Here is a 13865-nt window from a genome sequence, read left to right as displayed (position 1 = left end):
GTTGTCTGATAAAAAGAAGACTTTTGCTCTTTAGAATGTAAAAAAGATACCCCATTTTCAGTTTATTTCATTACAATTGATTTCATTATTGCTGATATGAAATGCTTTAACTTGGCTTTGTGCTCTCTACTAGATTTCTCCTCTATAACGTGCAAATTTCCCTTCTCACTTGTAAAGGTTTTAGGTAGATTTCCTGAGTGGTGTTCAGAAACCATCCCATTTCAACTAGAAACCTCTTTCTTCTGAGTTTCTCTTTGCCTGTAGTTCTGATGAAAGGAATGGAGGCGAAAGAAATGTCGATAGGATTAAATTTTCTTACAGCTTGCCATCCATTGATAAACACTAGATATAGGCAGAGTATGACATTGCTCAAGGAATTCACAATTGCCTTCATGTGAATGCTTTGCTAGAGGCAAAAGGGAAGCTTAGCTTGAGGAGAGGCAGACTGCCAGTATTCTGTATGTCTTCTTGACTACCTGGAAATGCTTTAGAAACTTCTTTTATCTCTATGCCTCCAACTTAAAGCATATCATCAGTGTCTCCTCACAATCCTACTGCAGCCCTTGGTGCCACAATTCCTCTCTCTGTGCTTTCATGAAAACAGCTTTTTTGACCAAAGAGGGCTCCAGAATCCTTTCTTGACCCCTTCTCCCAACCCACATCCCAGCAGTTTCCACTGGACAATGAAGGCCCTCACCTTTGTGTAGTAGAGATATTGACTTCTGGGAATGGAGGTTCTAAATCACTCAGACCTCCATCCTGTAGATTGTTAGTTTACTCCACACTCTTGATGCAAATCTATTCATCTATTTACTTTGTATTTTCAGAACAAGAAGAATCCCATAGTTTACATGCTTGCACCTTAGAATACTGAAGTAGAATAGAGCAGAAATGAGGATTGAAACAAAAGCTTTTAGTGAAACAGCATATGGTGAGATCATCAAGCACAATGGTCAAGAAACTATTCTTCAGATGTTGGATGATGCAAGATAGTTTATTGGAGTAGCACAGAGTCTGGACCTGTGGGCAGAGAGAGCTATACTGTGGCTTCATGAAGCTTATATGTCTTGGGGAGGAGGGTACATGCACGCAGTATAAGATCACAAATGTTCCTTTGAATTTTTTTTTAAGTTTATTTACTTATTTTGAGAAGGAGATAGTGCACGTGAGGGGGGAATAGGGAAAAATTGGGAGAGAAAGAGAATCCCAAGCAGACTCCACACTGTAGCAGCACGGAGTCCTATTCAAGGTTCGACTCAAACTGTGAGATTATGACCTGAGCCAGAACCAAGAGCTGGAGGCTTAACCCATTGAACCACTCAGGTCCCCTTTCCTTTGAATTTCCTTTGAATTTCTAATTGTAACACTGCTGCAGGATTTCTCTGGTGATTACCGTTCACTTCAATGTTAGTTATTGAGGACATGTATAGGCAGTCAGGAGACCCCTTCAGAATGTAGCAAGCAGCAGTTACTGGATGCTTATTAAACCATGCAGGCTGTAGGTCAATCTTCTGGGCTAAAGGTGAACATTTTTCTCTTTGTATCCCTCATCATACTAGACTCAAATAATAGCTGTCTATCATTCAACGTGTTTGTGTGAATAAGAGACAAGCATCAGTATCCAAAACTAGGTTTACGAGTTTAATGTCACTGAAAATGTTTCTTAGTTACCATGACCATTTTCTACTCTTCACTTTTTTTTTTTTTTTTTTTTGGTTTATTTGTTTTGTGTATGAGTGAGAGTGAGATCGAGAGAACACAAATGGATAAGGGGCAGAGAGAGGGAGAGAGACACAATTCAAGCACGCTCCCTGTTATCATTGCAAAGTCCAATGTAGGGCTCAAACTCAGGAGCCTTGAGATTACAACCTGAGCCAAAATCGAGAGTCATATGATTAACTACCTGAGCCACCCAGGTGGCCGTTCACTCTATCACTTTTATTGTGTATGTAACTACTTTCTAAATGTATGGATATGTGCATGAAGTGTAAAAAGATCAATTTTGTGGGGACACATTCTTGTTTCCATCATTCTTTTCAGCTTTGACACCTGGTATGAACATTGCTTTAGGATCCCCTCTGGATATCAGCCAGTGTGCCATTTTAGATCAACTCTAGGTCAGAGAACCTGGGTTAAAACCTAGTCTCTTCCATGATAATTCTTTATTTTCCATTAATATATGAAAAATGGGTAGGTGCCTTCTACTAAGTAGGAAATGCTCAGAAAGGCTTGTTGTTGCCTATTTTGCTATTCTAGTAAAACCTGTATTTGTTACAAAACCCATTTAGTTCCAAGTATTCCAAGAGTTCTTGCCTTTGAGTTCTTGCTCTTTGTTATTTAAAGATCTATTCCCTGGCCAATAGGCTAATACCTTGTTAGAAATGCAGAATCTAGGGGTGCCTGGGTGGCGCAGTCGGTTAAGCCTCCGACTTCAGCCAGGTCACAATCTCGCGGTCCGTGCGTTCGAGCCCCGCGTCAGGCTCTGGGCTGATGGCTCGGAGCCTGGAGCCTGTTTCCGATTCTGTGTCTCCCTCTCTCTCTGCCCCTCCCCCGTTCATGCTCTGTCTCTCTCTGTCCCAAAAATAAATAAAAACGTTGAAATGCAGAATCTAGGGACACTTGGATGCCTCAGTCAGTTAAGCATCTGACTCTTGATTTCAGCTCAGGTCGTTAGCTCATGATTCCTGAGATGCACCTCCAAGTCAGACTCTGCACTGACAGTGGGGACCCTGCTTGGGATTCTCTCTCTCCCACTCTGGTGACCATCTCCCCTCTCTGTCTGTCTCTCTTTCAAAATAAGTATATAAACTTAAAAAATAAAAAGTTTTCCAATACACCGTTGTGAAATTGTAATTCATATTAGAATATGCTACATACATTGTAACACAGCTTGACTTTCCATCTAAGAAAGAGACACCAGGTATACTATGTGATGTGAATATAGTATTTAAAAATGTGGATGCCTTTGTTGATGCCTTCATTTTATGAATTCGCTTGAATAAACACAATATTCATACTGGTTCTTACCTCAAAGTTAGAAAATACATGAAAGCATATTATTGTGTTGAAAAAGATCTTTCTGCAGAAAGCAGGAAACCCCTCTAAGTCGGAACCAGTTTTCCTAAAGTACCTGAAGAAACAGGAATTCACTTCTTGGTGAGTCACAGATAGATTCTGTACCAGCTGGGGTTGTCAGGCAAAGGAAATATGAATTTTAACAATTAAGGAGATCACAGGGAATCACTTCCAAAGCAGAGACCCTGGGAAGGGAATGGCTTCATATATAGTCAGAGTGAAGAATTAGAGGGAGAGCCCATCATCTTATGCAAAGGTGGTGATAAGGTTGCACTTGGCCCTGAAGAAAACAGTTGTATACAGGGGCGCCTGGGTGGCTCAATTGGCTGAGCATCCAACTTCAGCTCAGGTCATGATCTTGCAGGCTGCATGCTCGAAATCTTGCGGTTTGTCAGTGCGATCCCTGCATTGGGCTTTGTGCTGACAACTCAAAAGCCTGGAGCCTGCTTCTGATTCTGTGTCTCCCTCTCTGTCCCTCCCGTGCTCGTGCTCTGTCTGTCTCTCTCTCAAAAATAAATACACATTCGATTTTTTTCTTTTTTAAAGCAAACTCTTCTATACATACTCTGGATGTTACATAGTAAATGAGGTTTGTGCTCGCTCTTAGGTGGAGAGTTTAGCATTATAATGAGGTCATGGTAACAATCCTCTCCCCGTGGTTGACACCACTGTCTACTTGCTTAAGGAGTGAGTCAGGGGATGAGCTGAGACTGGGTGGGTATAAGCTCTTTCTCAGATGACATACCTTTTGTTGTATATGTTCTGTTTCCATCACAAGAGACGATGGCCCTGGGGTATTGCTGCCTGAAGTAACAGATAAGGTTGAAAGAAGAAGTGAAATAAAATGAGGGACTAAGGGTAGTGGGTATCAACAAGTAAGCAGTGAAGGTCAGGCCTTGGGGTCCAGCTGGTGACATTAACTCCCTCCTGCATCTTAGGTACCATTATGAACGCTGCCTATGGCTACTTGGTAACTGTGGCATTTGTTGCAGGGACTGCTGACCTTCAGGGATGTGGCCATAGAATTCTCCCAGGACGAATGGGGATGCCTGAACCAGAGTCAGCGAGAACTGTACAGGGATGTGATGTTAGAGACCTGTGGACACCTCCTCTTCTTGGGTGAGGATAACTCCTTCCAGACTTCCCAAACCACACTCGCGGGTTTGTTCCTTCCTTTGAAGACTGTCTCTTGGAAACATCCTCTTTGCATGACTGGGATTCAGATCCCGGCAGTCAGGGAAAGAAGTAAGGATTTGTAGATACAGAGAAATATCTTCATGAGGTGTCCTTTTCAGCTGTAGATTCTCCTTCTTTAAGGTTAGGTAAGAGCATCATCATCTATAGATGAGTGGTAATTGTAAACATTGAGTGGCATAAATTGGTACTGCCCACGTATGCTCCCAACTGCTACTCATTCCTGTAGTGGTAGTACTTGAAAGTGAGGTCATGATGTGAACACTGGAAATTCCTCTTGAGTGTACTAAGGGGCTGTTGGGCCACAGCATTTGGGAAATCATTTTCTAGAATTCTGCACTGTCCTCTCTTGTGTACTGAGCACAATATTGGGTTGAAAGATAGAATCTGAGAAATAGTTACATTCCTTTTTTTTCTTAATACCAAGTGTCACTGTGTCAAATCCAGACCTGGTCATTTTTTTGGAACAAAAGAGGGAGCTCTGGGATGTGAAGAGAAAGAAGACTAGCCTGACCCCTAGGTTGCTGGGCTTGAATGAAAAAGATGACAAAGGTGAAATGTAAACAGGGTGAAGCTAGACCTTAAAATGTGGTTGGAGTAGCTCTCCTTGAATGGGAATTAGTTTAAGAAGCCTAGTATTATGTCTGTCCCTCTCATGGCAGGACATCAGCTATCCAACACACCATGCTCTTACATTCTCTAAGGATTCTTTCTTCAGTTCCAGTGATGGTCCATCATCTCCACAGTGAGTGCCAGGAGACTCCCCTTGGAGCTTGAGGGTCTCCAAAGTCTGAGAGCTTCTCCATTGCGTTGAAGAGCCTGGGGAATTCTCCCTATTTCTGAGACATTCTATCCTAAGCCATTGCCAATTTCTGTTTTGCCTCCTGTGAGACGGGTGTCAGGGTAGTGGTGGACATACTGTGTTTGGTGCCCAAATCGCAGGAACACTGGGGACAGGGATCACGTGATTTCTGGTTTATGCTTTCCAATGCTACTGGGGCTTTAATTCTTTTCTTAAATTTTTATGTTAGTTTATTTTTGAGCGAGCGAGAGAGGGAGGCAGAGCCATTGTGGGGGAGGGGCAGAGAGAGAGGGGCACAGAATCAGAAGCAGGCTCCAGGCTCTGAGCTGTCACCACAGAGCCTGATGTGGGGTTCAAACTCACAGATCATGAGATCATGACCTGAGCTGAAGTCGGATGCGCAACCAACTGAGCCAGCCAGGCGCCCCACTGAGGCTTTCATCTTCATCGTACAACACTGAGATTGAGTACTTTCATCAGGTAAAAAAAGCACTTTCTAAAATGAGAAAATCTCATCCTCTGTTTCACTTCAGAAGTTCATTTTTCTTATGAACGATAAGAAATTTCCAATTTATGTCTTCCATTCCTCAATGGTGAAATAATTTGTCCATGTGTATTCTAATATTCCTACCAACATTAATGCCACAGGGGAACTAGAACATTGAGAACTTAGAACTCACAGCCTGTAATGAAGTCTCAATGGTTACATTATTTCTTAGTAACTTCATCATTTTCAACTTTTTTTCTTGTATAATAGCAAATTCCTTTGTCTTTGTCATAAACGTTTTCACTTTCTGAAACGTTTTTTCAATTTCTTCATGAGATTCATTTCTGATTCATTAGATCAAAATTCTGACATGGCGTGTGCCTCATGAGGTATGAGGTAGATCATTTGGGTTGACCTGTTGGTCCTGCAGAGTTTTCCTGATATCATTTAGTTACGTGTTCCCTCTTCTTCCTCCAGGAGTCTCTCTAAGATGATCATTTGAATTGTTTGCCATGCTTTATTGGCTTGATATTTGAATAAAATGGATATTTTCATGTTGGCATGTAGACACTGATTACATATTTGTTCTGGACGTTTATTTCACAGCTGTCATATGTGTCCTTTGAGGAATGTTAGGCACTTGATCCCAATGTGACCCATTACAGGTTCCTTATTTCCTGTGTGCTCTATGCTGGATCCCTCCACTAGAAGGTGGATATATTTTCTCTGTTATCATTAAGTATCTTTACAGGAAGATGTACATAATCATCTCATTTATTCTGGAAGCTTCCTCTTTCATTTCACTTTGTTTGTTGTCTGATTTGGAAAATGAAGGATTTCTTTTATGTGTGCTGTAGGAATTGCTGTTTGAAGTAGAGATTGTGAATCAGGGCTCAGTCCTGTAAATTTCCATTGTATTCTGCCTGTGTGACCCATAGATACTCTTCCTTACCTCTTTTCTGTTGCTCCAGAAAAAGAAAATATGCATCATATGTGTTCAAATGCCTTCAAATTGTAAAATGTAATCCAGCACAAAAGATAATTGAGACCTAGACTTTCAATGCTATAAAAGACTCAAAAACAATACCCATTTCTATTTGTGAGTGTGTATGTTTGTGGTGTTAGCAAGTCACAAAACCCTTCTCCCCCAGTAGATGTATAAGCTTTACTCATTGAAAACATTTCTTAGTTTTAAGGAGAGTAAACATTTTATTCTATCACTTTTATTCTTTTGTATTCAATTAGTAATATTCGTATTTTATGTGGTATCCTCACTTTTCGCTTTATGTTACTCAGTTTTGTGGTTTTATCATATATGTGTTACCATTGTCATGTTGAAACTTTCTGTGAACCTTCTTAAAGGATGATCTCTGTATAATGGTTGGTGTGTTTCTCTTAGGCGAATTAAGTCAGATAATCTGGATAAAGACACATACTATACTATTACTGCAATTTTGCCACATATTCTTTTGAAAGATGAAAAACAATACTATTGTTCTCATAAGTTACTGGGATTGGTGGGTGAATTTATGCAAAACTGTTAGAATGGTTTGTACTGTGTAGTAAGTGTTCAAGGAGAATGGTTGTTTCTGTTCATGATATGAGGAGTAGTAATTTCCTCATTATTCTTCAAGTTCAAAGTCCTCCGTGATTTCTTTTTTTTTTTTTTTTTCTTCTTGGAATATAGAAGTGTGGTTCTTGAAGTGAGGATGTTGGCATGAGTTTTAGGCTTGTGAGAAATGTAGAAACTCAGGCCCCACCTAAAAATCCAAATCAGAATGTGAGTTTTAAGAAGATGCTCTGTTTGTTTTCATACACATTGACATTGAAGTGCACGTGTAGGTCACCATCACTTTTTCCTTATTCTGTGTCTCTGTTTTCTTCTGTAGTACATTATTTTGATAAGTGATTTTATAGTATGTTGTAAATCAGGAAGTGTGGTGCCACCAGAGTACTCTGTTTCAAGATTATTGTGGGTATATATTATCCTGCAATACCCATGTGAATGTTCCATTTGGTTGTGATCTTTCTGCCAAAAATGTCATTGGGAATTTGATGGAGGTCGCAAGATCAGTAGATCACTTAGAGTGTACTGACAGTTGGGTAATTTTAAGTATTCCAATGTAAGAACATGGATGTGTTTTCACTTCTTTCTATTCTTCACAATATTTTATAGTTTTCATTTCACTAGTTTTGACCTCTAGCATTATTATAAGTCTTAAGAAGTTTATTCTTTGTGAAAATAATATAACTGTAATTGTATTTTGGGGGGAATTGTTCTTTGTTGTGTATAAAGAATGAATTTTTGTGTGTTGGGTTTGTAACCTCCAATTTTATAAAATTTGTGTGAGTTTGAATAAGTTTTTCAAAATGAGGAATCTTCAGGGGCACCTGGGTGACTCCATTGGTGGAGTTTCTGACTGTTGATTTGGCTCAGGTCATGATCCCAAGGTCATGGGATCAAGCCCTGCCTCAGACTTCACACCGCATGGAGCTTGCTTGAGAGTCTCTGCCTCCTTGTGCCCCTCTCCCTAGTTGCACAAACTCTCTCCAATAAAATAATTAAAAATAAAAAAAAATAGGGATTCTTCAGAGAAAAAGAAGATCGTATCGTGACAGACTAGGAGTACCCTACCCTCATCACATCCCACACACACATCTAGATAACCACCAAGCCATCCTGAGTATCCCAAAAAGCAACCTTAAGACTGACAGAGGAACTACTCAGCTAATGAGAGAGAAGAGGCACATCGAAGATTGTAGGAAGTATAGAGATTTGGTTGGGGGAGCAACAGATTATAGTGCTGCTGAAAGCAGGAGCTGTGGTTGTGGAGTAAGGTAGGAGAGTGGAGCCCAAAGGAGAACATTTCCCTAGTGTGATTGTCTTGGAAAATGAGAAGACCTTCATTTTGTGTGTTCTTGCAAGCAGTGTGGCTTCAAGCCTCGAGTTTTCAAGATCAGCAAGCTTGGCTGAGAAAGATCCTACAGGGCACTGCACTGCTCCTGAACAGAAGGTAGGCCCACAACTTGAGGGTAGACAGCATGGAAACAGCAATGTGAAGAGCATTTGGGGCACACATGAGTGAGATTATTTGATATCCTAGGGGGCCCTTCAATGAGGTGCATGATGAGAACAAATGAGCTGGCTGGTTCTATTTCCTTCCCATCCTCCTCAGCAGGAACACAGAGCACCCTGAGAGAAAGGGCACAGCGGGGACACTGGCTGTCTGCCTTGCTTACAACAAGCCCCAAGCCCCTATCCTCTGGTGGGACTGCCCATCTCAGTCAAGCCTGACTCAATCCCAGCAAGGCTGTCCCTTCCCCAAGAGACTTGCTTAAGCTGTTTCCCACACCTCATGTGACCACACAGTTCTGTAGGGCCTCAGTTCTGGTAGAGGTGATGTCAGGTCTCATCTCACAAGCAGCCCACAGCATAACTAGTTAAAATTCAATCCACTGAGGACAGGGTCCAAACCCTGGAAAGGAGAGCCTCGGCAGACCACTGGCCAGAACGATAGAGCAGGAGACCTAACTGGATGTTTTAACATACAGAGGGTGCCAGAGACTTAGACAAAATGCCAAGATGGAAGATTTTATCCATAATGAAAGAACAAGTTATGGCCACAGCCAGAGTTCTAAGTGAAACCTTTGTCAGTAACATTCTCAATAGTAAACTGAAGGAACTAGATTATGGATACTCACTGGGCTTGTGAAAAGACAACAGCAGTGAGGCTCTTAACACAGAGACAAGAGGCTCAACAAAGGATGAGAGATGCAGAATGCAATAAATGAGATGAGAAACACATTGATTCAATGAACAGCAGGTTGGGGGAATTAGAGCAGCAAATTAGTGACCTTGAAAACAAAATAATGGAAAATAGTGAAGCTTAAGGTGGAGAGAGTGAGACAGACAGACAGAGAGAGGAGACTTAGGCAACATGTAATAGACTTAGGAAATCAGGGGCTCCATCAAAAGTGAAAACATTTATATTACAGGGGTCACAGAAGAAGACGAGAAAGGGGGTTAGAGAAGTTATTTCAGGGAATAATATCGAAGGCATCCCTAATCACTTGAAGGAAACAGACCTGCAGACTCAGGAGGCACAGAACTCCACTGAAATCACCAAAAGGAGGCCAGCACCAAGACATCTTGGAATCAAGTTTGCAAACGATGACGAGAATGACAAAATCTTAAAAGCAGCAACGTGGAAGAAGTATTTCACCTACCATGCCAGTTCAAGATTTCTCAACAGAAACTTGGCAAGCCTGATGGGGGGACAAGGTAGATTCAAAATGCTGAATGGGGAAAATATGCAGCTAGGAATACTGTATCCAGGAAGACTATCATCCAGACTAAAGGGGAGAAAAGCGATTTCTAGTCAAACAGAAACTAAAGGAGTTTGTGACCACTGGAAAAGCCCTCCAAGACATGTTCAAGGATAGTCTTTGAATGCAGAGGAGTCAAAGGGGCTCAGACTCACAAAGTGTCTGATCAGGAGCCACTTGAAAACCAAGTGTCAGACAATTAACCGACTGAGCCAACCAAGCGCCCTCAATTTGGTCTCCTTTTATGTATTTTTTCTTGCCTAATTGTTGTGAAGAGTCCCAGTACTGTGTGGAATGAAAGTGGGAGAGTGACTTCATTACCTTGTTTCTGATCCTATAGGAGGAGCTTTTGGTCTCCTCATTGATTATGTTAGATTTCAGCTTTTCACACATACCTGATCTTTATTTGGTTAAGTTTCCTTTGATTTCTCCTTTATTGAGTATCTTTAATCGTGAAATGGTGTCCAATATGCTCACTTCCTGTCCTGTATCAATTGAGATTATCCTCTCTTTGTGATCTTTAGTCTGTAATGTGCAGTCCCAACTCAATAGTTTGCCATATGGTGAAACACCCTTGAATTTCAGGAAGAATTCCCAGTTGATTGTGTTGTAAAATGGTAAAATGTGCTTTTGATTCAGTTTGGTTTTTGTTTATTTGTTTTGAGAGGGAGAAGGAGGAAGAGGAGAATGGGAGGGGCAGAGAGTGAGGAGGAAAGAGGATCCCAAGCAGGTTTCACAGTCTGCAATGAGCTGGACATGGGGCCTGTTCTCCCAACTGAGATCATGACATGAGCTGAAGTCAAGAGTTGGGTGCTTAACTGACTTAGGCACCTAGGCTCCCCTATTTGCTTATTTTTATGGTGGACTTTTATGAATATTCCCCACAGATAGTAATTCATATTCTTGTATACTTGTCGCATCTTCCTTTGGCTTTGATAACCTGTTAATGCTCATATGATCAAGTGGTTTCATAATCTCCCTTCTCTTCCCTCCCTGGAAATGTTTGGGGAGATTTCTAGTACGTTGTCATGTGTGTCTATGAATGATCTTGTGAATTCATGTGGCACAGGACTTCCTTGTTGGGAGTTTATTTATTACAGTTTTAATCTACTTAGTAGTTGTAGATCTGTTGACTTTATTCTTTTTTTCTTTTTTTTGAGTGTGAGAGAGTCAGTGAGTGGGGGAGCAGGCAGAGGGAGAGAGAGAGAGAGAGAGAGAGAGAGAGAAAATCTTAAGCAGGCTTCTTGCTTAGGGCAGAGCCTGATATGGGGGTCCATCACAGGACCCTAAGATCATGACCTGAGTCGAAATCAAGAGTTGGACACTCAACTAATTAAGCCACTCAGGTTTCCCTTTCATCATGTTCTTTAATCCATGATGATGTCAGGTAGGTTATACCTTTTTTGAAATAGGTACTTTTATTTTTTTATTTTTTGGATACATATTTGTTAGCATGTTATTATCCTTTTTCCCAATTATAATTACTTTTATTTCTATGATATCACATGTACTGTGTCTTGTTTTACTTCTTCACTTCTGATTTTAGGTGAACTTCAATTTTTCATCCTTAGTTGATGGTGGTATAGGTCTGTAAAATTTTTGGGTTATTTGTAAAAACAAACTGGTCCTGTTGTTTTATTCCTACTTTTTCTATATCGTATTTTCATCATTTCTGTTTGAGTTTTAAATTAAATGTCCTTCTAAATTTTGGCTCATAAAGTACTTTCCTGATTCTTTGTGGCATAGGAATGTGATTTGTGCTACACCATTGAACAACTACAGAATGATCTATTAGGCTATGTCTTCAGCACGTTGTGTGTAAATTTCTGTGTCAAGGAAGAATGAAGTCCCGATGAATCCTTCTCAACCATCTTCCTGACATTCTCTGACTGATTTGAAGGTTGTATATTAGAAGTTGTCAGTACATTCATGTGAGAGTAGTAATTGGAATGATGTTCCTTTTTTTGTTATTTGCTATCTTTCAGCTATATCTTCACATGGCACCCAGAACCTCCTGCCAAAACCATGCATAGAAACCTCTTCACAAAATGTGTCACTGGGTACAGGGAAACATCATGCCTTTGAGAATTTACACTTAATGATAAACTGGGACAGTAGTAGAAAGAATGAAGTGCATCAGAAGTTTCATGAAGGACGTGGTCCAATTGAGAGGACTGCCCATAACAAGAACTTCACGGCCACAAGCAGTGAAGGACATAAAACATCTTGGAAAACCACCCTTTTTACATCCACTATTTGTGCAAAGCAGTGTGCATCTGTAAGCAGAAATCCCAATCAAACATGCAAACATACATATTTGTGCAACGAAAATTTGGAACATTTGGAAAGTTACCTCGTCCACACTGAAAACAATGCTTTGAACCATTGTGAAAGTGGGATTGGATTGACCTTTCAGTCAAATAGTTCTAAAACTCAGAGATTCAAAAATGAAGATGAAAGGCCTAGGACATCTCAATTTGGGAGGTGCTTCACAGAGGAGGTGACCCTACAACATTACCAGTACATTTTCAATGGAGATACACTGGCTCAATACAGTGAATCTGAGACACAGTCTAACCAGGGATCCCATATTATCAAATGTCTGAGGACTCCTCTGCAAGAAAACCATTTTGAACCTAATAAAGATGAGGAAGTTTTTTACCCAAACTCCAAATGTACCAATAGTAAGGGTACACAGAGGGGAGAAATTACTTCTAAATATGATGAATGTGGGAAAGCTCTGAAGCAGTCCTCCAGTATTGCTGATCATCAAAGGATTCGTGTGGGGGAGAACCCATACACAGGTAACGAATCTGGAAACATGTTTAGTCAATCATTAAGTCTAAATACCTGTAAGACAAGTGGTACTGGAGAGAAAAGGTACATTTGCAAGGAATGTGGCAAAACCTTTGACAGGCACTCAACACTATCTCAACATCAGCAAACACATACTGCAAAGAAAATTGACAAATGTGAACAAGGTGGTCAAACCATTAAGGGTGGGTCATCACTTCACGCACACAGTCAAATCCATACTGCACAGAAACCTTACAAATGTCAAGAATGTGGCAAGGCCTTTAACCAGCAATCATCCCTTACTCAGCATCACAGAATCCACACTGGAGAGAAACCTCACAAATGTCAAGAATGTGGCAAGGTCTTTAGCCAGCAATCATCCCTTAGTCAACATCACAAAACGCATACTGGAGAGAAACCTCACAAATGTCAAGAATGTGGTAAGTCCTTTAAATGGCACTCATACCTTAATCAACATCACAGAATTCATACTGGAGAGAAACCTTACCAATGTCAAGAATGTGGCAAGGCCTTTAGCCAGCAATCATCCCTTACTCAGCATCACAGAATGCATACTGGAGAGAAACCTTACAGATGTCAAGAATGTGGCAAGGCCTTTAGCCGGCAGTCATCCCTGAGTAAGCATCATAGAGTGCATACTGGAGAGAAGCCTTACCAATGTCAAGAATGTGGCAAGGTCTTTAGCCAGCAATCGTGCCTTAGACAGCATCACAGAATGCATACTGGAGAGAAACCTCACAAATGTCAAGAGTGTGGCAAGGCCTTTAGCCAGCAATCATCCCTTATTCAACATCATAGAATGCATACTGGACAGAAACCTTACCAATGTCAAGAATGTGGAAAAGCCTTTACCCGTTCCTCACTACTCACTCAACATCACAGAATTCATACCGGAGAGAAACCTCACAAATGTCAAGACTGTGGCAAGGCCTTTAGTGAATACTCAACCCTGACTCGGCATCACAGAATCCATACTGGGGAGAAACCTTACCAATGTCAAGAATGTGGCAAGTCCTTTATCCAAAACTCACACCTTAGTAAACATCACAGAACTCATACTGGAGAAAAACCTTACAAATGTCAAATGTGGCTAGGCCTTTAAGGTGTATTCACAGTTTACTTGACATGAGAGAATTCATGCCAGAGAGAAACCATACAAATGTC

The 13865-nt window shown here is 40.8% G+C and overlaps 1 protein-coding gene across 2 annotated transcripts in view; it reads left to right on the top strand.

The window, feature by feature from the left end:
- The window catches only part of LOC106980912 (KRAB domain-containing protein 5-like), a 223954-nt gene extending 211099 nt beyond the window's left edge, over positions 1-12855 (top strand). Inside the window, exons 6-8 of one of the 2 annotated variants that reach the window (XM_053210702.1) lie at positions 4068-4194; positions 8488-8572; positions 11870-12855. In XM_053210702.1, coding sequence (XP_053066677.1) covers positions 4068-4194; positions 8488-8572; positions 11870-11917 — 260 coding nt within the window. In that variant the 3' untranslated portion in view covers positions 11918-12855. The remainder of the gene's footprint in view (positions 1-4067; positions 4195-8487; positions 8573-11869) is intronic. The other variant, XM_053210703.1, reaches the window with a different exon arrangement.
- Positions 12856-13865: the final 1010 nt, after the last annotated feature.

This window comes from Acinonyx jubatus, chromosome E2, assembly GCF_027475565.1.
Source record: "Acinonyx jubatus isolate Ajub_Pintada_27869175 chromosome E2, VMU_Ajub_asm_v1.0, whole genome shotgun sequence".
Classification (NCBI taxonomy): domain Eukaryota; kingdom Metazoa; phylum Chordata; class Mammalia; order Carnivora; family Felidae; genus Acinonyx; species Acinonyx jubatus.
Note: the sequence above shows the minus strand (reverse complement) of the source record. Positions and strands in the feature narration are given on the sequence as shown.